The 25,930-nt window shown below is 38.3% G+C and overlaps 1 protein-coding gene across 2 annotated transcripts; it reads right to left on the bottom strand.

Moving 5' to 3' along the window:
• On the bottom strand, positions 1-25,505 carry LOC104212130 (carbon catabolite repressor protein 4 homolog 6). Of its 2 annotated transcripts, none has more exons than XM_009761321.2 (16): positions 25,311-25,505; positions 24,691-25,228; positions 15,375-15,541; positions 13,871-13,936; positions 10,635-10,687; positions 10,053-10,134; positions 9,891-9,937; positions 6,955-7,036; positions 5,509-5,601; positions 5,299-5,331; positions 5,080-5,174; positions 2,982-4,086; positions 2,747-2,838; positions 2,384-2,468; positions 525-651; positions 1-351 (listed from the first exon to the last, which is right to left on the bottom strand). In XM_009761321.2, the coding sequence occupies exons 1-15, from the start codon at positions 25,401-25,403 to the stop codon at positions 562-564; spliced, it is 2,721 nt and encodes a 906-aa protein (XP_009759623.1). In that variant the 5' UTR covers positions 25,404-25,505; the 3' UTR covers positions 1-351; positions 525-561. The 2 variants fall into 2 exon arrangements, with proteins under 2 accessions (XP_009759623.1, XP_009759625.1); XM_009761323.2 differs by having other exon boundaries at positions 2,747-2,832.
• Positions 25,506-25,930: the final 425 nt, after the last annotated feature.

Raw genomic sequence — 25,930 nt, 5'->3', positions numbered from 1 at the left:
TAAGAGGAAAATCCTGTCTTTCGAAGAACAAAAAGCTTTCTAAAAGTCAACTCTGACTACCTTTACAGTTAATTAACTGAATAATGACAATAGTACTTTTTTCTTTTCCGGGGCACAGAATAAAACAAAAGAAAAATAAACAAGCTAATGAACAAAAATCCTTCAAAATTCAAGATAAAATACTCTGCTGGTCCCCATGAACTCATCTGTCGATACCTTATTGAGGCACTAGCATTTTGAACGCCCTAGCACCCTTAAACCCCCTTTGTCTTTTCTTCGTCTCTATGTTTGAAGACCCTTCGATGATGAATTTCACCCCTCATTCGCTGGAAGAACAAAAAGTTTTACGCACTGCAAGAGATGAAGCAACAAAAGAGTTGGATCATCAGGTTATAAATGGTAGAAATTCCTCCAATTGAAGGATAAAACTCCAAATTAAAGAGACAGTATTAAAACATTTATGTGGAAAATTAGAGAGCATGCTCTTCCAAGGACTGCATGAGAAAGCTTCAACCTCTATTCACCTGAAAACTCGTACAGTCCTTTAGAGTGCACAGGATTTTATTGATTTTGGACGCTAGTATCTTGAACCGATGCATCATTTGTGAAAGCCAATTCCGAAACCAAAGCAATATGATCACTTCCCCACTTCTGGATAATAGGAAAGCAGAAAAAGAAAAAAGAAATTGTTTAGTACATGGCTAAAAGACAAGTCGTTAAATAAAACTGCATATAGAAAAATGTAAGAGCCAAAACAGAATGAGCAAATTCGACTGCCTTGTATAGAGTAATAAACTTTGTCCACTTCACGTCTATCTATTAATGTAATGTGTGGATGCATATCCAGCCCAATAAAAGAGGACAAGGCATTTGCAGATCTCAACCATGCTAACTGAAACTACTGGGAATCCATATCCTTAAAAGATCCATGTCTACCATGAAAGTGGATGGTTCATAGCCAACTTAACTGATTCCAATATTACTTTTTCTCATCAAACCTTTGAGTCATAAGCCCTGTGCACATGCTTGCCAACAAGAGCCGCATAAACAGCTTTAATAAGATCATGTGTTTTCATTCCCACTCTATATCACATACAAAATCCCATAGCTATCACTGTAAACACGGTTGGCACTTTAACACAGAAATGTTTGGTACATAGATTATGCATGTTTTTCAATTGCATTGTTGATTGCCTTTTGATAGATCGTACGCTTTTCAAACACGAACCGGAGAAAGAAAAAGAAAAAAAAACAGCGATTGTTAGAAGATTGAAAACTGACAGCTTTTGCAAAATTTAGTGTGTTCAGAAAATACTTATCATGCAATAATTTCAGTTCTTATATTACTATGCGCTACTCGACAAATTAGAAACGAGAAATAGAAGTCCTATCTATAATACTTCAAGGAGGTGAATAAAGCTTTTAATCTTTCTTCTCATGCTTTAAGTGATCACAGTCAGCCTTTAGAAATCCCAACTTGTCTTTCAAAAGGACAACTACCAGCCAATTAATGTGAATTTCTTCAAAGGTTTATGTGCATAACTCAAATGGTGCTTCTACAGACTCTGTCCTTGTCATTAGAATGTTTAAAGCTTGTTTGGTTTGTCGTATAAGGAAAATAAATCCGATATAGGAGTAACTAATAACATTTGGTTTCCGACTTAAAACTCTGCATTACTAAAGTGAATTCCAACAAATACAACATTTGGTTTCTGAAATAAACTTCTCCATTGCTAATACTAGCAAACCTATGCGGGAATACATAAATTACTTTTTATACCACCCTTATACCTTCTTATACCTCATACCAAACGACCCCTTAGAGTGATATCTTTTTAAGTTAGACATTGCCACATTGGACAAATCTTGTATGTGTTTGACACCTATAAATAAGTGTTAAGTACTCATACCATCAAACCATCAATACATCTCTCTATTCTCGTAGTTTCACACTAGTTGCCTCAACAGTCTCATGAAACTTCATTCAGACGGCTTTATTTGACAAAGGGCATCCAGGTCCAGCTTGACCTGGAAACCGTAACTGAGCTTCTCTTAAGTATGACAGTAAGTTGATGCTGATGCGAAATTATTTATTTTCAAGGATTAAATCTGTAATAAATGTGTCAAAAAAGTAGCTTCGAGGCTGTTCATAAGGCAGCAGGTGCGATTTAGTATTTCAGGACGATTTGTTGTATTTCAACCCTGTTGCAAATTAAAATCCAAATTGGTATTCATAGCACTAAAAAATTTTGAAGACCACTATATGAAAGGAGATCATACTGCTATCCACCATGCATAACCAAAACAAAGTTCTGTGCAGCAAGGATGAATCTGAACTGTTGTTCTATGAAGAAACTATTTGTACTTTCTTTTACCAACATACCTTAGTAGGGAAACCTCTCACAAATTGCATGGCGTTTTTCGGAATGGGAGCAAGCACCCTCACAGTTTGAAGACCTTCAGAACGCCTGAGTGTAATTTGAACAATTAGTTTGCCATGTTATTCTTGAGTTCTAACTGATGGAATACCAAAAGCATCAACCACAGAGATGCATATGCATCTAACATATATAAAACAACACATCGAGGTCATATTCTAAATGAATCCTAATATCAGGAGCATTTCAAATTTGTCATGAACAACTATGGCAATGCTACAAATCAATCTGGGATCTTATCTTTGTTCCTCAATGATGGAATTAAACAAAAGGCAGCAGAAGCTAGGGGAATATTTAAAGATACTTACCATATATAATCAACTGTACCCATGAAAAGCCTGTGATAGCTGGTCACCTCAGGTTCTCCTGTTGAATCTCTTGTTCCAGAAAAATCCTGAAACTACGAAGATGTGAGTTGCAGTTATAAAAAAATGAGCAAGTATTAAGCCAGATTACCAGCCAATAGAAGAATATATCATACACATTTACCATAAGATATGGAATAGCACATTGACAATACAAGCTTAGTCTAATAAGAGCTACCTCTACTTCCCTATATGAACTTGCCAACTTCAGATTATGTTCCATTATTGTGCAATCCGCATTGCCTGTAGCAGTTTCTAAATCCATTGGAGTCCAAGCTGATGGATCATAAGTAGATTTCTCCATGTCAACAACCTCAGAATCCAAATCAGGAACATCATCTGCTATCTCGTCTCCTAGTGGACGCAACTCTAAGGAACCGTAACACTTCTCGAAGGAATCATTCAATTCCTCAAGAGCAGTTTTTTGAAATTGGTTAGAGTGAGCTGGAAAGGAATCATCTTCACCATTTAACTGAGACAAAAATGTTTCACGATCGTGGCCTAAAAGTTCATCTTCTTTTGTGCCTCCAGAGACCTCATTAAGTGACAAGCTGTCCATCTTTTCGCCCAACAAAACATCAAAACATGTCTCTGCGTGTGAGGTTTTATGTTCATGTGATGTTTTAGTGCAACTCTCTTTACCAATTGATGATACACTTTCAGAGGTTTCCAGAGGAGAAACTTCATGTACATTTGAAGAATCAGAAAATAGCCCCAACGATGACATATCTGAACAATGGGCTATTGTAGGTCCGTGAACACTCATAACATTTTCAGAACCAAAATCATCTACTTTGGACTGTCCATCTTTCTGTCTATATGCCGTTCCGGAACACACTTCTGCTTCAAAAATTTTGTGAGAAGAGCAAGATTTCGCATTAGGGTTGGCATCGTTGCATCCACCCTGAGTGTCTTTATCATATTCATCTTCTTGACAAGATTCTAGTAAACTTACTTCATGACTCGTACCTTCAACTGGAAACAATGAACCTTCACCACGAGAACTACTTGGATCTTCTCTAAAGACACCAACAGAAACATTACCATGAGTTTCTCTAGGTAACTCATTCGTACCCTCGGAGCATGGGTTAACCATACAAGAACTGCCGGACTCATATACCACAGAACTCTGAGGCTGAGACAAGATACATACAGAAGATCCACTTGCTGAATGTTTTTCTGGAGAATCGAGCTTTTGTTCATCTAATGTCATCTTACTGTCTTTTACTTCTCTCTCAGCAGCCAGTGCAGAGCTTTGAGCAGAGTCAACTGCATCCTGGTGTCTGTGGTATAAAAAAAGAATTCCAGTTTTAGAAACATCAAGACTGAATCCTGAAAGCGATAAAGGGTGTAAAGTAAATATGATTTCAGTCTTTCAGATTCACTGAATAGAAATGAGACCCTTAATATGAAAATTAGAAATCCCCCGTCATTTTTTAAAAGACTAGTGTGTCAAGCTCAGCATGAATATGTGACTAACAAATTCAAAGAAAGGATAGGTGGACAACCCCTAATGACCTTGCATTTTTATTATCTTTACCAAAATTATACTCAGAAACAATGTGCACCATATTTGGTAAGTTATTTCTTATTAATAGACAAGATTAGAGATTATCGGATCAGACAGAATGCAAGTAAAAGACGTAGAGGGTAAAACGAAAGAAGGTCACTTGAGATAGTTTAGCATGTTCTACATAAATCTCCAAATAGACTGGTCGATATGTGCAAGTACAATGATCTTTAAGGTGCTAAATGGCGAAGAGGTACGCTTAAAATCACATGGAGCTAAGTTGTCCTAAAAGACCTACAAACACTCTAATCAAGACGGACTTAGCTAAGACTATGAAAACAAAGGATCCATATTAGCAATACCACCTATTAGGATTAACGCCTTGTTGTTGTTTGTCGTTACACTTACATCAACTGCAGTCTAGTTTGATTAGAAACTATGTCAGTGTAGGGATGAGAGTGAATTTTAAAGAACCTCTAGTTTTTAAAAGTTCAAATTTACCTTCAAAGATATATTACATAGATGTATTGGAATGAAATGGACCCAAATAGAGCAGAATGACATATAGGCTTCATATATCCCCCCCCCCCCCCCCCCCCCCCAAAAAAAAAAAAAAACTAGCTTGGAAATGGGATCTAGTTCATCGTGAAATTGAAGTAGAAATCTTATAAGATTATACATAAGCTGGTACAAGGAAATATGAGGCAAAGGTCAAGTCTCCATGAAATCACCAGATAATTATTTAATTGAGGTAAGAAGTCCATACCTAGCACTAGGATTGAGGCTGCTACGTTTCACTGTATTAATTGTAGCAGACTCCTGTCCTGACACTTTATCTCGAGGCACTTCTGATAAGTCTAGCTGCAGGAACAAAGTACCCCAAATGCATCCCGAAGCAAAGAATCATCATTTCCCCCAGAGAAGGCACAGAAGAAAAAGGGGGTCGGGAACAGCAGCAAGAAACAAAACATTGTATGAAGCTTACCCTTTCCTCGACAATATAGTTGTACAATGGACTCTGGTAAAGGGAAAAAAGAATAAGGAATTAAAGCAGGATTCTGTCAAGAGGAAAAAGACAAGAAGAATTATTAAACTACAACATAAAATTCAGTACGAACCACAGAAAGTAAGAGGAGAAAATATGCATTAATGAGAAACATGTCATAAGTGTTTCAATGGGAATCAATGAACCCACCTTTGGTGTACTGTTAAAATCTCCACAGATCACAACAGGAGCATTGTCCCAAAGTTTTGAAACACCATCAGCCTTATCCAGAAGCACCCTAACCTGGTTGCAGCAAAATTTACTTACACTAAACGAAATACTGAATCCAATCAAGTGGACTCTTCGTTGCGGCTAAAAATGCTAAACTTAAAACAGGTACATTAATAATGAAATGAAACCAAACCTACTTTATGAGGAATAGACAAGCAAGACAGTTCTGCCAAGTATTCTATCTTAAAGGAGATACAAACCAACTTTATGAGGAATAGACAAGCAAGGCAGTTGCCAAGTATGCTATCTTAGAAGTGGATAGCAATGTATGAGTATCACCATACATTTAGCAGAAAGAGGGACCCATTCCTATAGCAACTCTTTAAATGCTGTGTTTGGATACATATACTTTTGAGGTTGCTGTTGTTTTTTTAGCAGAATTTGGAGATATTTACAAAAATAACTCCTTCCTGAAGCTTTTTAAGTAAGGAAGGGATCAAGTAAACAGTTTAGGTGCAGTGCTGATGCTTCTTGATAAACATCTGCTTCTTCCAAAGATAAAAACCATCTGAGGAAAATAGGTCCTCATATCAGAATAGTGAAATCCTTCTAGATTATATTTTCCCATCAAGTTTGGGGGATATAGCTACTTCCTTGCCTTTCTAATGTAAGGCAGTAGGTTTATCTCATAGTAGGATTAACTGGTTTCCCGAGATTGGAGCTGTTTAATGTTTTGTTTCTTCATGAAATATTAACTTTTCCAACATTCAGATTTAGAAAACTATATTTTCTGAAAGAAAAGGGAAAAAACAAAAACAAAAACAACAAAGCCAAACAGGGATGCCCTCATGTCCTTGTATTAAAAATGATGAGGAAGAAAAGTTAATAGAAAGCTATTTAGAGACATCATAATTCAAAATACACTTCAGATGATCTTCATGTTTACCCTTGCCATACCAATATGTAGGGAACAGCACGCCAATTGTAATGATAGGACGCTATAAATTACGGATAGGACGCTATAAATTACGGATGTAGATAATAAAAGAGAATAACGAGTTACAACATAAGGAGCAAAGAAAGAACAGCACCCTTGGACTTTCATTTTCTAAATTCATGTCCATTTATTCTATTAAATACTTCCGATAAACATAGAGCTTGTATTCACTTAACCACAGAAATATGATGAATACTAACTTCTCTTTAAATAATACAATTTTAGAACAAAACTAACAAGCCATGACAAGAAGCAGATATGCAGACATGACAGACTACAATCTAGCAGGTCTCTATCGTGTGAAGCGGAGCAACATATGACTAGATAAATGCCAAGCATAGGATACAAAAGTACATGATAACTGACTTACAGATAAATTCATGCACACAATGATGCGTGAAAAGACAGTATCTATTGACAATAAGTACCTGTCCAAGCTTAATCTCTCCCCTTCTAGGATTGAAAAGCACATGAGTATTACAAATTACAACCTTATTGGAGTGACCAGGTCTGCAAGTGTAAAATACACTAACTCAGCAGGTAAAGAATAAGGAAAAGAAACTTGAACAAGCTCATGCTACGAACTCAAGAAAAAATGTTCCAAACAGCATCCACATTTGTAAAAACATGAGCAACAATGAGTATCCAACACAAAATCAACTGCTATCATTGGCCAATCTATGTGGATAAATCTGATTGAACAGGGACTTGAAAAACGAATATGAGAATATCTAAACCAGCTTATCTAGCAATTACCAGTGCAAAAAATATTGGAATAGCACAGTTGTCAATGATACAACAATATTTTAGAACAAACACTAAAATATGTGCGACCCATAAAAACCCATGACTGAGATTCAGACTTCCTGCATAGCCATCTTTACACTCAGAGACTATGGTTAGGCACTTATCTTTCCTTACACAAAGTGGAATTATGTAAAGGAGCATTTCATATGAAAACTCTGTGTGTGTGAGAGAGAGAAAGAGAGAGACGCTTCTTGAATGCTGCTGCAAAGAAAGAGGACTGGGATAGGCAATCCTAAAACTCATTTATCCCTTTCTCGTCTTGTTCGGATACTACAACATACTCAGTGAAAACCCACAAGTGGGGTCTAGGAGGATAGTATGTAGATAGATCCTCGGCTCAAGTAAAGCATAATCCCAGCATTCATGAAAAAGAGATACATTAGTGGGAAAGCCATGGAAAAAGAAGCAGCAACAATAGCATGAAAACAAGATAACCGAAGAAAAAACAACAGGTAGTAATTGAAATAAAAGAATAAGAAATTACGGAAGTAATACTAATACTACTAGATGGAGAAGAAATGTGTGCGACTACCTACTAACCTACTACCTTAATCCTCGACCTCCACACCCTCTTATCAAGGGTCATGTCCTCATTAAGCTGCAGATGTACCATATTCTGTCTAATCATTTCTCACCAATACTTTTTTCGCCTACCTCTGCCTCTCCTTAGTAGCACCATTGCCAACCGCTCACACCCCCTCATTGGGGCATCTGTGCATCTCCTCTTGACATGTTCGAACTACCTCAACCTCGCTTCCCGCATTTTGTCCACAACAGAAGTCACACCCACCTTATCCCGAATATCTTCATTTATAATCATATCCCTCCTAGTATACCCACACATCAATCTCAGCATCCTCATCCGCCACTTTCATTTTCTGGACATGAGAGTTCTTGACTGCCCAACACTCCACCCCATACAACATAGTCGGTCGAACCACCACTCTGTATAACTTACCTTTAACTCTTGGAGGCACATTCTTATCAAAAAAGACCCCGGATACAAGCCTCCACTTCACCCACCCTACCCAATACGATGTGTGACATCATCGTCAATCTCCCAATTACCTTGGTTTATAAACCTAAGATACTTAAACTTCCTTTCTTGGAGATGACTTGTGTATCAAACCTCACTTCCACGTCATCCTCATGAGGTATGTCACTGAACTTGCACTCCAAGTATTTTGTTTTAGTCCTGCTCAACCGGAAAACTTTAAACTCTAGGGTTTATCTCCAAACCTCTAGCATATGGTTAACACCGCATCGCATCTCGTCAATAAGTACTACATCATTTGAAAATAGCATGCACCATAGCACCTCCCCTTAAATGTGACACATCAATTAATCCATCACCAAAGCAAATAAAAACAGGTTAAGAGCTGATCCCTGATGTAACTCCATCACCACTAGGAAGTGTCTCGAGTCTCCTCTTACTGTCTTTACCCGTGTCTTGGCTCCAACATACATGTCCCCTAGTGTATGCGACATGCACACCTCTAGCCTCCAAACATCTCTAGAGAACCTCCCTTGGGACTTTGTTGTATGCTTTTTCAAAGTCGATAAACACCATATGTAAGTTTTTCTTCCTCACCCTATAATGCTCCACCAATCTCCTTACAATGTGAATGTCTTCTATAGTCGAATGCCCCGACTTGAATCCGAACTGATTCTCAGGAATAGACACACCCCATTCTCACCTCATCTCCACCACCCTCTCCCAAACTTTCATAGTGTGGCTTAGTAGCTCGATAGCTTATAGTTGTAGCAATTTCGGATATCACCCTTGTTCTTGTACAACTGATTCGTTGTACTTGTTCTTATACAACGGAATCTTTGTACTCCACCTTCATTCCTCAGGCATTTTTGTACTCTTCTAAAATTCTATGGGGATCTCGTCTGGTTCGATCGCTCTTCCCTGCTTGTCTGGTTCTGCCCCGAACCTGAAACTGTCCGCAGACGTGAACACACACGCGCAGAGCGAGAAAGGGAGAAAGAGAGAGGGGGAAAGGAGAGAAGGAGACAAGTAGCGTAGAAGACTAGTCATGTTGCCGGACTCCGACCAGAAAAGGAAAGAGGAAAGAGAGAGAAAGAATGAGAGAAAGAGAGAAGAGAATAGAAGAAGAGAGGAAGAGAAGAAGAGAAGAGACCTTATCTGTACTCAGTTACCATTGACGGAGAAGAAGAAGAGTGGAAATGACAGCTGTTAAGGTTGTGAGAGTCTACAATACGCAACCAAAGTTCAAATACTCGGGGGTCAAACAGTCAAACACTAGTTTTGTTTCATTCCCCAGGCCTTCACTCTTTCTTACTTCAACCTTTTGTTTGCAGCTTAATAATATTATGCCAAATACTTGAATTGACACAGATAACCCAAGTTACAGATAATTTAGTTGGGGATGTGGAAAAAAATAAATATAAATAATAAAAAAGAAAAAGGCCGATGATGCGAAACTTTCGAGCAGTAATGAGGCCTGATATTTGTTTCAAAAGGTACAAATTAACCTTTCAAGAGATAGGTTATTTTACGGTGCAAGTGCCAATACAAAGGAGATCATACCTTGCTGAGAGAGCTGGTGTGACACTCTTATTCTGCTGACCCAGAGACTGTAAGCAGGAGATAAACACAATAAAAGGAACTTCTAAAACAAGCACAAGCAAGTTTTGAATTTGAAGACTTACATTAAAGCAATGAAGAATATACTTGAAAGAATTTATGTACCTCAAATACACATATCTGGGCTACATTATCCCGAAGCCCGAACTTTTTAAATTCAATAAATTCTTCATGCACCAACTTGAATCTAACATAAAACATTCCAACGTATTTCCAATTAGGTAATATCATGAACTAGTAATCAAGATTCCACAGCAAGTACTGTATTGCCAAAAAACCATAAAGGCTAAATATTAAGATGATAAAGCAAATCAATGAATAGTGCTGTGAAAGTAACACTTAATATCCTGGAATACTGAATCTCTAAACATGCACTCGGCTAATATTTACCAAACAGTCTAAACAATACTACTACCAACATGCTTAAATGACTTTGGAGCATATCAAGCAAATTTCCAACTCAACTGGAGTAGAGAATCCAGACACAGACGTGTGGTGACAAAGATACTATGGAATTGGCAATGACATGATATGAGATTGGATTCTACGATACCAATGTTTACATAAAACAGACACAAAAAGAATTTAAAAAAATTGTTTCCTCATTCATAATTAAGTCTAATAACAGCATCACCTATTTAAACTATCCTTCGGATTTGAGGCTGCAAAAGAATAAAATTTCCTGACCTTGACGCATTCCAAAATATTGCACAACCATCAGCTGGATCTCCGGTGCGCCTCTACATCAAACATATTCCACATTGCATATGAAAGTATTATTATACACTAAACAAACTATGCATTTGTTCTTGTAGTTCAAGAGTAATAAGGTTCTCAGTGCTAGTTGTGGGTAAAAGTATACATGCAAGTATCAGATATGGAAAATTTAAATGGTTGCCTATTCCTGAACTCATTTTGATTCTTGCAAGACAAAGTCTAGATTACTTATTAGGAGGTAGAGATGAAGGATTTTACATAATAAAGTTGGGCTTTAGGTGAAAATAAATGAGTCCTAGGGTTTATGGGTAAGGAGGCTTCCTGCTATCAATGGAGGAGCCGAAGAAATGAGGGTAACAAAGCCAATTTAATGTTGGATGCTTATCTGATTAAGAAGACAATGACTCTTACTGTTGGTAAGCAATCTCCTCTACACGTTATCTTTGGGCATTTTACTCTCTTTCAAATAGATGACTATGCAAACCTCATATTACGGATGCACGTGCTTTCTTAAAATTCGATCCCCTCCACAAGACAAATTGAGCCCTATGTATCACTCTATGTGTTTTCTGGTTTGCGTACCCCTTTCTCAAAAGGGCTACAAGTGTTAAAGATCCTTCTAGATTTATACTTTACCTTATCAAAGAAAAAATGATCCGACGATTCCACATTTCTCGACATGTCAACTTTCCGAACATGTGTCTTACTATGGAGCTCAGGAATTTGAGATTCCGCATGACAACTGGGGAAAGGAGAGTTTTTAACGTGTACGGATGGAAAGAAAAATGCGAGAGCAGTCCTCTTTAAATCCGAGGTTTTAGAATTGATCAAAGAAATGACCTAATGGTTCCAATTTAGCGAATTAACAGATGAAATTATACACCCCTCCTTGCTTTGAAGAATTTAGAGGATAATATTCATGCATTTATAATTCATCTGTGACAAGTATGGACAAAATGGACTATGGTGCTCTAACATTGTTAATAGTCCACATGGGGTTGGGGTATGGATGTCAATCAGACTTCACTGGAATACTCTGGCTGATAATACAACCATAACGGTGGGTAATGGAAGGAAAACACTTTTCTGGAGTGATAACTGGTTAGGACATGGTCCTCTCAAAGAACTTTTTCCTGATTTTTTCAGCATTGCAACATCGCCTACATCCACTTTAGACACTGCCTGGGGTCAGCAAGGATGGAATGTTACTTTTAGAAGGGCCTTGAATGATTGGGAATTACAGAAGGTTGTGGATTTCTTTAATATCTTGGAACAATTCCGAGGTCTTGGAGAAACTGAAGATAAACTCTGTTGGAACCTTTGCAGAAGTGGGAATTTTACAGTCAAATCCGCATATACTCTAATTGCTGCTTCAAACCAACAGTTAGAACAATGGCCCTGGAGGTATATTTGGAAAGTAAAGGCACCTTTCAAGGTGGTATGCTTTTCATGGTTAGTTGCAAGAAAGGCTTGTCTAACCCAAGAGAACTTGAGAAGAAGAGGTTTTTAGCTATGCTCTAGATGCCTATTATGTGGTACAGCTACAGAAACTAATAGCCATTTGTTTCTTCATTGTCCTTTTACTGACCAACTGTGGCAGCTCTTTCTTAATATTGTGGGCCTTAAATGGAGCATGCCAGCTAACACTTGTGAATTGCTGCAGTGTTGGAATTACAATGGGGGTATAGTGAGACAGAAGAAATGGTGGCGATTGGTTCCTGCGTGCATATGGTGGACAGTTTGGAAGGAGAGAAATTTAAGAACTTCTGAAGACAGAAGCAATTTTTTACAGAAAATCAAGATAAAGTGTTTACTTTTGTTTCATTTCTGGTGTAAAGAAAGTTGTGTAGAGGAGCCAGAATCTTTGATAGACCTGATAGGTGCACTGTAATCTTAGGTAATCTTAGGTTGACATAGCTGGTTTTTGTTCCTTGTAAATATGGTTTGGCACTGCCCTAGTGCTGTTTTATTTATTAATATACATGTTACCATTATCAAAAATATTCATGCATTTGTAATATATCGTGATCTTAATAATCAGGTGGTAGCATATTGACAAATGTCATTATTGTTACGCTGACCATCGGGTCGTTAGGCTTTCCAAGGGGATGTTTTTCACCCATCTCTCAGAAAGAGCGGCTAGACAGATATACAAGTATTGAAGCATCACAAAGATGATAGATACTCTTCCAGCTCATAGTCTAACCTTGCCAAACTTAGAATGTAGTAAGAGAGGTAAGGAGTATATGATTAATGCCTTGGATCTATCGAGTGATGGTTTGGAACTATATTTATTTTTGCACCTGGACCACCACAACTCTCAGCAAACTAACGGAGGCATGACCTTATTAATATATGAAGCCATAGGATTAAGGACCTTGTGGTTCCACCAACCAAGAAGTAGCATTCAACAATTGGTGTTCCCAAACCAGCGAGCAAACACGGAGCAAAATAGATGCTCAACATATTCGAAGCTTGAGTTAACAATAGAATCAGCACATCAATAACATTTAGGGGGAAAGAGAATGACCAAAACTACATATCAAAGACGAGAAAGGAAGCCTTGTGTACCCCTCACTGGAAAGAGGGCGATGATGGAGGAAATGAGTGCAGTTAAGAAGAATGAAACATGGGAGATTGTTGATTTACCTCCCGGAAAGAAGACTGAGAGCTATATGTAAACGGGTATAGATAGTGAGATTACATCCGGGTGAGGATATTCAGAGATACAAGTGGCAAGTGGATTTACACAAACCAAGGAATAGACTATGGCAAAGGAACCTTTCATCCAAGATGTTTACTAAATTTATCATTGGGTCCTCATTTTGACTTTAATAACTTTATACCTAGGTCCTAGTATTACTCGGTAGGAACAATTTCTCATCAGAACAATTTTTTGCATCTTAATATTTTTAAAGAGCCTAATGAACTTTCCAGCGAATATTTACGAATTATATATATGCCGTATTTGAAGGTTCAAATTCCCATATTTACATTGCACTTCATAACAAAATGGTGATTTCTGATGCATAATTGCATATCATAATGTACGAAACTTGGGAGATTATAGATATATTGCTCTTAGGATAGGTTTGGACCCTCCCTCTGGCACTTGCTCCACAACATATTAATCAACAGTAAGTTCACTAACAAATTAATTGTAAAAATACTTATCAAGTGAAGAATAGCACGAAAGCATAAAAAACCTTCCAGATGCCATTATATCCACGCAACTTCAATTCTGCCTCCAACTCTTGGAATCTGTCAACCTCCTGGAAGGAGGAAACATCACAAGCCATACCAAGGATTGTTACTTCCCGAAGTGAATACAAGCAGAACAATGAAACAAAGACGTAGAAGTTAAGGGGTCGAACATATTGGAAAGATTATGGAAGAGACGGGGAAAAGATTGATTATATTAAGCTTTGCAAGGAAAAGAAAATGCATACATAGACACACACATAATATGTAAGACTCAAATGTAAGACAAGTTTCTACGTGTTCTCATGGGCGGCTCAACGAATTTGGTAACCTAAAGCCAAATAGTATTAAAAGGCCCTTAAATTTTCATAAAATTCATACGATAATGAGACAAAAAAGAAACCCACATGATTTTGGTTTAGTGGTAAGAGCGCAAACGCGTGATGCATAGGTTAGGCTCACATCACGGTTTCGAACTCTCCTGGGACAAAAGTATGATATTTAAGTGGAAAATGGTAGAGGGGTGGACTCATTTTCCATCGAGTTCGAATCTTGCGCCACTGTCCTCGAGAATTTCTTAATTTAAAAATCCGAGAAACAAAAGAACTTGCGTTCTGATGTATGCATCAATATATGACAAAAACAAATAGCTAACTCAGAGAATCTGCGTTGAAATTAGAGAGTGAAATCGAATTGATGAGAAGGTAAATATACTACTTAATTTAATGAGAGAAAATTTATCGTTATTTATTCACTCAATCATACAACCACAATCAAATTTAAAAAATGCAACAATTGCAATGTTATTATTAATAATAATTGGATAAATTATATGTTCGATATAATACTAATATAGTGTTTTCTAATTTTGCGGCCCTAATACTTGGGGGCCTAAGGCAAGTGCTTTATCGACCTTACCTTAGAGCCGCCCCTGCGTGTCATTTCTCTCTCTAGTGTCTCTTCTTTATCACATGGTACCGGAGAGAGGAATTACTTATTAAGCATTAACCGATGACTTCCACGAGAAAAATCTCTTTGTCACACAACTTTTTAGTGATTGTGAGTACTTCCTGAGTCGTCCTTAGTTTTGTGAATGTTGCGCAGCAACCCAGCACCACCCAGACATTGATACTTTCCAACTAACAAAACCTGACATGCCTTGCACTGACCGGAGAGGACGCACACCAACATGCCTTGCACTAACTCTTATTTCTCACTATATGTGTGTACAAAATCTCTTTGTTTCAGACACGCCTTTAAAATTTGCTAGCCCAAATACATACATTTAAAACAAACTCAATATAGAGTTACCAATTCACAGATGGTACTACACCTTTGGTACCAACCTGGAAGGAAGAACAAATACGTATATTAGACTTTAGAAAAATTTCCATACATCCAGCATCATACCGCATCAATCTGTGCCTATTCCACAACATCACTGTGATTGAACCACAATTCGAAGAGTGTAGAAGGCAAAACAATATTAATTGAGTCAAGAGTCATAACCTGAAAACACAATATATCAGCTGACCACCATCCAAGCTCAGAAAGAATACTTCTTTTACGCCATTCCCAGTCCAAAATATGTTGTGGTATGTGATAGTAAAGTTTTCTCTGATGATCAATTGCAAGGTAATCAGCTAGTATGTTGTATGACAAGACTGTAAATCGCTCTGCAGTATATAATAGCATAGTAAAACATTCATCAGTTTGATCGAGACCTAGCTTAGTAAACAAAAACTTATGACATACAGACAGAAATTGAAAGTAAACAAGTATCTCAAAGTGGCACCGAAGAAGTCAAATATTTTGCACGCTACAATCTTAAACTCCAACAACATTTCAGCTAACTTGGATGATTTATTGTGAATATATATTAAGCGAATGCTCCAATATAGTGGTAAGAAAGGGAGCAAATAAAATGATTTAAATATTTTTTCCCTTTCTAAGAAGAAACCTAGAGGTCCCACTCCAGGATAGGACGGCTTAAAAGAATATATTCCAAACTTCCAAGCATGACCCAAAAGGGAGCTTTCTAAATGTTCCATGTTCCCATCCTACTTATCTGTTCACAATAGGTGGTTAGTTGTCCCCAACATCGTGAAAGATAAAATGGAACTCACGAGGGCAAGCATCGAGGAAACACAACCTCTACAAATTCGACTTGATCATGAGGCTAAACTCTCGCAGCGCTAACGCATTGATAGGTCAGGGGTTCATCTCATACACACTTAAATGGTTAGACTAACACCTTGTTCATAATTGATATTGTTTTATGGTACTCTGTAACTAAGAATTTGATGACTTCAAATTTTTTTTTTTTGAGTCGCAGCAAAATAAGAGTGCCACACCAGCTCCCTCAGCAAGGTATGATCTTCTTTGTATTGGCACTTGCACAATAAAACAACTTATCTCTTGAAAGTTTAATTTGCATCTTCTGAAACAAATATCTGCTGAGGCCTCACTACTGCTGGAAAGTTCGCATCCTCGGCCTTTTTTATTTTTTATTTTTTATTTTTTTCCACATCCCCAACTAAATTATCTTCTTCTTTTTTTGAGAAGGTAAAGTGTCCAGTATATTCAAAAAATCATCGCACAAACTTTGTGTTGGAAGCCAAAATAGGCAATTACAATATGAAAAAGCAAAAATATAGTCCTTGTTCTTCTTACAAGGAACTCAAAACATCTAGGATTGAATCAGGATCCTCTACATATTCCAATTTACACCAAAAACAAAAAAGAAGAATACACTTCATCTTAATCTTTTGTGGAGAGTTGGTTGTATCTTCAAAGCATCTCAGTTTCCTTTCTTTCCAAATTGTCCACCAAATAGTTGCTTTCCTCAACTAAATTATCTGTAACTTGGGTTATCTGTGTCAATTCAAGTATTTGGCATAATATTATTAAGTTGCAAACAAAAGGTTGAAGTATCAAAGAGTGAAGGCCTGCGGAGTGAAACAAAACTAGTATTTGACTATTTGACCCCCGAGTATTTGAAAATTGCCTTCGTTTGCATATTGTAGACTCTCTCTCTCAACGGTAATAGCTGTCACTGCCACTCTTTTTCTTCTCCGTCGATGGTAACTAAGCACATCTAAGGTATCTTTCTCTTCTTCTACTCTTCTCTCTCTCCTTTCTCTCTCTTTCCTCTTTTCTTCTTTCCTTTTCAGGTTGGAGTCCGACGACATGACCAGTCTTCTACACTGCTTGTCTCCCTCCTTCTCTGCTTCTCCCTCTCTCGCTCTGTGAGTGTGTGTGTTCGCATCTGCGGATAGTAATAGGTTCCGGCCGAACCAAACGAGCAGGGAAAAAGCGACTGGACCAGACGAGATCCCGGTTAAATTTTGAAAGAGCGCGGACCGAGTAAGTTTGAAGTGGCTAACTGGGTTGTTAATTGTCATTTTTAGAACAACAAAAATGCCCGAGGAATGGAGGTGGAGCACAATGATTCCGTTGTACAAGAACAAGGTTGATATCTAAAATTACAATAACTATAGAGGTATCAAGCTGCTAAGCCATACTATGAAGTTTGGGAGAGGGTGGTGGAGATGAGGGTGAGGAGGGTTGTATCTATTCCCGAGAACCAGCTCGGATTCATGTCGGGATGTTCGACTACAGAAGTCACGTTGTAAGGAGATTGGTGAAGCAGTATATGGAAAGGAAGTGGGACTTATATATGATGTTATTTGACATGGAAAAAGTATACGACAAAGTCCCAAGAAAAGTTCCATAGAGATGTTTGGAGGCCAAAGGTGTACCTGGCACATAAACCAGAGCGATTAAGGACATGTATGTTGGAGCCAAGACACTGGTAAGGACAGTGGGAGGAGACTCGTAACACTTCCCATCAGGGTTGTAAATAGCGCTCGCCTCAGCGATAACAGCATGAGGCGATGCGATGCGAGCCTCCAGCGCTATTTGCCTCTGTTGCGTGGCGATTTCAAAAAGGCGAAGCGAGAGGCGTTGTGTAGCGAGAGGCGCCCTGTAGCGTCGCTTTTTTAAAAAAAGAAGATAAGAAAAAGGCAGCAAACCAGCGATTAAAAGAAAAAATTTAGGGCTTCACACACCATATAGGGGTGGGGTGGATGAAGTGGAGGTTAGCGTCGGGAGTCTTGTGTGACAAGAAAGTGCCACCGTTACTAAAAGGTAAGTTTTATAGAGCAGTGGTTAGGTCTGCCATGTTATATGGAACTGAATGTTGGCCGGTAAAGAACTCACACATCCAGAAGATGAAAGTAGCGGAGATGAGGATGTTGAGGTGGATGTGCGGGCATACAAGAATGGATAAGATTAGGAATGAAGATATTCGAGAGAAGGTGGGTGTGGCCCCCATAGAGGACAAGATGCGGGAAGCAAGACTCAGATGGTTCGGGCACATTCAGAGGAGGAGCACTGATGCACCGGTGAGGAGGTGTGAGCGACTGGCTGTAGTGGGCACGCGGAGAGGTAGAGGACGACCTAAGAAGTATTGGGGAGAGGTGATCAGACAGGACATGGCGCGACTTAGGATTACTGAGGACATGGCCCTTGACAGGGAATTATAGAGGTCGAGTATTAAGGTTGTAGGTTAGGGGAGAGTTGTGAATATTTCTACAGCACAATAGAGTGAGACTAGCCAGTTAGGAGTTAGACTAAGAAGGTCATTGGTCGTCTATTGATGCAGGGCTTTACCTGCTAGTTTTACTATACCAGCCATCTTTTTCGTATTTCGTATTCTGTATTTCATATCTATTGTATCGCTGTTATTTTATTATGCATTTTTGTGGTACTAATATATCGACTTCTGTTGTTTTTTTGAGCCGAGGGTCTCCTGGAAACAGCCTCTCTACCCTTCGGGGTAGGGGTAAGGTCTGCGTACATATTACCCTCCCCAGACCTCACGTGTGGGATTATACTGGGTTGTTGTTGTTGTTGTTGTTGTAGTGATTTCTTCTTCTTTCTCCTTCAAGTCGACCTAGTCACATTAGCGATTCTTCTTTCTTCTTCAAGCTTCTTTATCAGCTATGCTTCTCTTCATCTCTTTTCTTCTTTCTTCTTCGAGTTTCTGCCATTTCTTTCTTTCTTCTTTCTTCTTTCTTCATTTTTCTTCTTCTCTTCTTCTTTTTCTTTTTTGCTATGTTGTTTTTGATCGGGCAGCAGAGAGCTTTTTCTTTCTTTCATTCTTTCTTTCCTCCTTCCTTTCTTTTTCTTCTTTTTTTTTTTGTTCTGTTTTTCAATTCCTTCATGGGCAGAGGCAGATAGCTTCTTCAAACCTGAGTTTTTAATTGATATATTTATTACTCCCTTCGTTTGACTGTTTCACTTTATGTGAATCTATTTCCTTTTTAGTCTGTGCCAGAATGAATGACTTCTTTCCCTATTTGGAAACAATTTACCTTTATACAATGATTTATAGCCACACAAAATATATGTGCCTCATTTTACACCACAAGTTCAAAAGTCTTCTCTCTTTTCTTAAACTCCATGCCCAGTCAAATAGGTTCACATAAATTGAAACTGAGGGAGTAATATACTATTGCTATTAATTATATACACGCACACATGCAAAGTTAATATTTTATTTTTTTTAATAAATTATCGCTTCACATCAAAAAGGCGAGCACTTCGCTTCTCGCTTCTCGCCTCAGTGAAGCGGGCCCTCATCGCTATTTGTCGCCTCACGCTATTCAAAACACTGCTTCCCATTGGTGATAGGGTTACACTAGGGATCAGCTCTCAGTCCGTTTTTATTTGCTTTGCTGATGGATGAATTGACAAGGAACATTAAAGGGGAGATGCCATGGTGCATGCTATTTGCAAACCGTGTAGTACTTATTGACGAGACGAAAGGTGGTGTTAACTATAGGATGGAGGTTTGGAGACAAATCCTAGAGTCTAAAAGTTTCCGGTTGAGCAAGACAAAAATAGAATACTTGGAATGCAAGTTCAGTGACGTAGCTCATCAGGATGACATGGAAGTGAGGCTTGATACACAAGCCATCCCCAAGAGAGGAAGTTTCACGTATCTTAGGTCTATAATCCAAGGTACTGGGGAGATTGACGATGATGTCACACATCGCATTGGAGCGGAGTAGATGAAGTGGAGGCTTGCGTCTGGGGTCTTGTATGATAAGAATGTGCCTCCAAGAGTTAAAAGTAAATTCTACAGAGTAGTGGTTCAACCAACTATGTTGTAATGGGGGAGTGTTGGCCAGTCAAAAACTCTCATGTCCGGAAGATGAAGTAGCGGAGACAAGGATGCTCAGATGTATGTGTGGTCATACTAGAAGAGATATGATTAGAAATGAAGATATTCGGAATAAGGTAGGAATGGCCTCTTTGGTGAACAAGATATGTAAAGCGAGGTTGAGGTGGTTCGGACATGTCAAGAGGAGATGCACAGAAGCCCTAGTGAGGAGATGTGAGAGGTTGGCAAGGGTGGGTCTAATGAGAGGCAGAGGTAAGCCAAAGAAGTATTGGGGAGAGGTGATTAGGCAAGACATGGTATATTTGCAGCTTACTGAGGACATAACCCTTGATAGAAGGGTGTGGAGGTCGAGGATTAAGGTAGTAGGTTAGCAGGTAGTCCCGCGTTTTCCTTCTCCATACAAATAGTATTAATATTACTCTCGTATTTTCTTATTCTTTCATTTCTATTACTACATGTTTTTGCTTCGGTTGTCTTATGTTCATGCTATTGTTACTGCTTCTTTTTCATGGCTTCTTCACTACAGTATCTCTTTTTCATGAATGCTGGGATTATTCTTTACTTGAGCCGAGGGTCTATTGGAAACAGCCTCTCTACCTTCACAAAAGCGGGGTAAGAGATGCGTAAACACTATCCTCTCCAGACCTCACTTGTGGGATTTCACTAGGTATGTTATTGTGACAAGGAAAAATAGCATCAAGCAGAAGCTCTATCTACAGCGGAAGCAATCCAACTTCCATTTTACACGTCAGCAGGTAAGGAAACAGATAAAATTCATAGCATCCTCCTCATCATTTAGTATATTCCACCTTGATGTAGATCGGACCCAGTAGATTCTAGGGAATTGAAGATGACTTCTTCAACAAGAATACCTAGAACAAAAAGGAGAATACTTCCTCTGTTTCATATTAGATGAGGTAGTTTGACTCGGCACGGAATTTAAGAAAAAAGAAAAGACTTTAGAAACTTGTGGTCTTAAAAGCTTAAGGGGTAAAAGGTTTGTGGGGCCATGACATTTGTGTGGCTATAAAAGCTTCTCATTAAGGGTAAATGAGTAAAATGAAGAGTTTAAAGTTGAATTATTTCCAAAATTAGAAATGTATCATTTGTTTTGGAACAGACTAAAAAGGAAAGTACATCATCTAATATGAAACAGAGGGAGTAAGTAATAAAGTAAAGATAGAGGAATTAGAGAATTAGTGTTACTCGTCAAGGTGCACGCAAACTAGCCCGAGTACTATAACAACAACAACAACCCAGTGGAATCTCACAAGCGGGGTCTGGGGAGGGTAATGTGTAGGCAGACCTTACCCCTACCCTAATTCTCTAATTCCTCGGCCTGAATATTATGGTTATCAAAAAAAAATTAAGGAATTACAAGAAATCAATTATGAATTAGTTAACCCACTTTGTAATTCAACTATAAATCACTAGTTCAAGGATAGAAGAATAAAGGATCAAACTAAGTAAGGAACGCAATAGGTAAAACCCAAGAACAATAAAAGATACTTAAAATAAACTAATTACCGTCAATTACAAAACCAAATCCAAAGGGAGAAATAGAAATTAACTCATAAATGAACTAGTTCTCATGATGTAACCAAAGAGAGGTTCATTGTAGAGACAAGGAAAAAATCCACAACTCACAAAGAGTTTCATCTTCATAATTCTAAGCTAGATTCCCTAAAGAATAAAGTATTTATACTAGGGTTGGTATTTAGGCTAAGAAATGAAAACCTAAGCTAGTCTTAAAGAGCTAAATGGTCAAATTACTAAGATACCCATATTACAAAGGAACCTTCAATTGATCTTGTACCCTTTCTTCCTTTAAACTTCCATTTAAGCATACTTAAAGCCTTGAGATCTTCTTTCCACGCCTCCTCTAAGTGTTTCAACTCTTGCTAGTCGAAAGAATGCACCAAAGTCCTTGATGGCTACCTTAATCTGCATCACATCTACACGAATAAGCTAAAAGATTTATACAATTAGCTATGGAAAATTGTATGAGAGGAGCCCTTTCTCCCAAGCATGTCTTGGTTCTTTTCTCTTCAAATACTTCGGCAAATGCACCATTGTATAGTGATCCATATTTTCTAAAACACTATTTTTTTTGTTTTCACCAAGTGGCTACTTATCACAGCTTCCTTTTAAGTTGTGTAGCATGACTTATTTGATCTCCTAAGGCTTAAAAACATATTACAACCTTCTCTTGCTGTTGTACAATGTATAAATAAGTGTTTTGAGTCTTCTATATATGCGCAATACATATAGCATATATTGCAAATATTAACATTTTCTTAATTTCTCGTGTCAAGAAAGCATCATCTTGAGCTATACAGCCAAGGCATACTTTTAGTGGTGCTTTTCCTTCCCAAAATGATAACCAAGACCCTCTACTTTCAGATTCCTCCTGTTGTTTTCTTCCTTTTTTATAACTAAAAAATACGATTCAAATCTCGGCAGAGAATGGCACGCCCCTCTACCCTTCTCAACTTAAATATCAAGCTTTTGTTTGAGACCGGGTTTGAATGCATGACATGCACCTAACCTATCTCTACGACACAATGTTTAAAAAAGCACCCGCTTCATCGCTTTAAGTGAGAAGCGAGGCGAAGCGTGAAGGGGAACGCTTCAGCAGGGTGAAGCGACTCAGCTCAGAAAAAGCGATCGCTTCCCAGTAAAAAGCGAGAAGCGGGAAAATGAAGCGAAGCGGTAGAAGCGCCTGCTTCTCTGTTTTAAAACAGAGTCCCAACCCTATTTTATTAAAAACGCGATTTTGTGATTAAAAACACTGGTCTGGACGCGATTTTATTAAAAAGAGCAGCGACTAGGGTTCTTCCAACAGCAGCGACTGGTCTAGTCGACTTCTTCTTCTTCATCTACTTCTGATTTCTGAAAGAATCTGAAAGCATCAACTAGGGTTCTTCTTCTTCTTCAACTTCAAGTACTTCAAGACTTCAAGAGGTATGTTCTGCTTTTCCTCCTCCTTCTTCTTCTTCTTTTTCTTTTTCTTTCACTGTTTAAACATCCAAAAAGCAGCGAAATGCTGGTGGATTTTTTTTTAGCATCGGTTCTTTCTCAGAATTGATGCCAATCCTTGGGTTCTTCTTTCTCTGCCCAGTTTTTAACTGAGAATTACTGGCCTTCCTCTAATTTTTATATACTTTGACCCTAGTTGATAAAGAAGAAGAAGAAGAAGTTGAAGAAGATAACGAGCAATATAATAATGATAGTGGAATATAAGAATTTGACAATCTTGTAGAAGAATAGGATGCTCGTTTTATGCTTTAATTGATGCTACTCTTTAGTTTTTACATTGAAGTGTTGAATATTTGCTTACAATTACATGTGTTGTCTATGCAATATTTATTTTAATTTTTTTTTAAATTCCTCTTCACTTCAAAAAAGTGAGTGCTTCGCTTCTCGCTTTAAGCGAAATGGGGGTTGTCGCTTTTCCTCGCTTCACAACACTGCTACGACAGGAAGCATTTAGTTTACCTCCTTATTAATCAATTATTCCTTAACAAAGTCTCGATGCCAAATCTAGGATAGTACATCAAAGCTAGGTAATTTAAAGAAGTGCACATCTTTTTTTGGATGCACCAATTGGACATGCTTCCTCTTCTTCTCTTTCTTTTTTACCTCTAGTTGTCTCCTAAGTTGCTCGGACACAGGTGCGGGTGTCGACGCGGGTGTCGACGCGGGTGCGTATCTAGAGGTCGGATCCTTCGAGATGTAAATTCTAAGATTCGGGGATATGAATCCTAGTATGAATACGGATACGGATATCCGGCTAAGAGTAATTCAAAAAATATATATAAAAATATCTCTAAATTATGAGAAGTTTTGTAGAATACTTAAGTATAGCTTGTAAAGTTTGGATTTCTTTTTTATTCTCAAGTTGTAGATAAGTAAATGAGTGATTTCCTAGATAAGCTATGTTATATTCTTCAAATTTACCCTAGTTTTGGTTCTAATTTCGGGAATCAAATTGTATCTCATCTCGAATTTTTCCGTCCGTCGTAGTCACCACCCACCCTAGTGTCGTGTCGACAAGGGTGCGGCACCTAAATTGCCATATCGGAGCAACTTAGGTTGTCTCCATGCTCTTCTACAAGACTATGTTCAATTTTAGCAATTAAATGTGTTTGCCTTAACTGAAATGGAAGTATCATATTGGTTAGCGAAAGTGAAACTCTTCTCCATTCCATTTGCATATCAACACGTTGTATGAAACAATTACGTCCTATTTTGTTTAATTTTAAAGAATAATCAACCTTGAACACAAAGAGGTATCCTCTTCTATTCTACATCACATTTCTCACCACACACTGTTACCCAATAAACCAAAGAAAAGAATTTCCAAGTAGACCACATCTTATGACAAACTCATAATACAAACATACTACAATTTTCGAATAATATCAAGTCAGTTCCATGGATTCTTTAACTTCATGTATGTCCTTCCATCTATGCAACAAAAAAACACAACTGCAACTAGGTCTCAATCTCAAGCACGAGGATTCATCGTGAATTGACTAGCTTTTAACTGGTTATCAAACTACCACAACCATCTTAACAGTTGATGTACCTGAATTCAAGTAAACGTAACATTGAAGAAATATACAAATTTACCGCAATGAGGCGGAGGTCCAGTTCTAGCATACTCCCAATTCCGAAAGTTCAATGCCTTGGGAGGGGATGGCCGCGGCCTAAACTGCTGATTCTCATAAAAATTCGGTCTACTGAACTGCTGATTCTCATAAAAGTTCGGTCTATTAAACTGCTGATTCTCATAAAAGTTCGGTCTATTAAACTGCTGATTCCGGAAATATTGTGGTCCTCGTGGCGGTGGCAGCACTGCTCTATTGAACTGCTGATTTTGATAAAGTCCGGCTGGTGGCGGCATTGCTCTATAAGATTGCTGATTGTGAAGAAAAGGCTGACGCGGTTGAGGAGGCGGCAATTGTCCATAAGTCTGTTGATTAGGATGAAAACTCGGCGTTGGTTCCCTAGGTCGGAAAGGTCGAAAATTTGGGGAAGGGCGGAGATTTCTATTGGTTTCACGAACAGAATGGAAGTGAGAGTCTCCAGTTGCAATGTTTTGCTCACTTTGTTCGCCGGAAGGACGGTCGGAAAAGTTTCTCCGGCCGCGGCTCCGGCCACCTCGGAACTGTAACGGGTCAGGAGAGTTTTGTTAATAGGTTAGAAATGGACGTTAATGTGAGATTTGCATTCGGGGGGAGAATTCTTACTGGTTGAGCAGAGGACATGGCGGCGTTGGCGGTGGCGGCGTCGGTGAAAGCAGCGGCTGCAAGGAGGTGGAGGGAAGGAGCAGAGTGCTTCATGAATGTTTCAATAACATTTCAACCGTGACTAGTGAAAGGAAACTGTAAATTGCAATGTGATACAACTGCTTCCATTGAACGACACGTCTAACTGCTAATGGTGGTTTGAAAGGGAAAATATAAAAGTAGTCATTTAAGTTTGAGGTTAGGTTTGAAACAGTCCCTTAGACAAATTATTGAGCAATTTTTATCTTAAAATTGTTAAAAATTGGCATCTTTGCCTCTGTCAAATATTTAACAAGTTCTAACTATTAAATTTAATAGAAATTATAGAAAAAAAGATTAACCACGAACACCAAAAAATATCGTTAAAATCTCATAAATTACTATGATTATTCTTGACTTCATGCATATCTAAACATGGGCATGAACATTCCAATGTGACGTTGGACACGACCACGTGACCAACTCATGATAACACCTAATTAACCCCTACGATTGGGTCATGCGTCTAAAGTGCCAGAAATTTTTCTAACAAGATTACGCCTAATTCGAGCTTAAGAGAATACTTAGCGAGACCTCAAAGT

Source organism: Nicotiana sylvestris, chromosome 8, assembly GCF_000393655.2.
Source record: "Nicotiana sylvestris chromosome 8, ASM39365v2, whole genome shotgun sequence".
In the NCBI taxonomy this organism is placed as follows: Eukaryota; Viridiplantae; Streptophyta; class Magnoliopsida; order Solanales; family Solanaceae; genus Nicotiana; species Nicotiana sylvestris.
The sequence above is the reverse complement of the archived record's forward strand: the minus strand, read 5'-3'. Positions and strand labels throughout refer to the sequence as shown.

Coding starts and splice junctions, on each gene's coding strand:
- LOC104212130 (XM_009761321.2), bottom strand. CDS start 25,403: ATGAAGCACTCTGCTCCTTCCCTCCACCTCCTTGCAGCCGCTGCTTTC. Junction 10,688..13,870: donor GATATAATGGCATCTGGAAG/GTTTTTTATGCT, acceptor TGTTTGATGTAG/AGGCGCACCGGAGATCCAGC. Junction 9,938..10,052: donor CCCAGATATGTGTATTTGAG/GTACATAAATTC, acceptor TCCTGCTTACAG/TCTCTGGGTCAGCAGAATAA.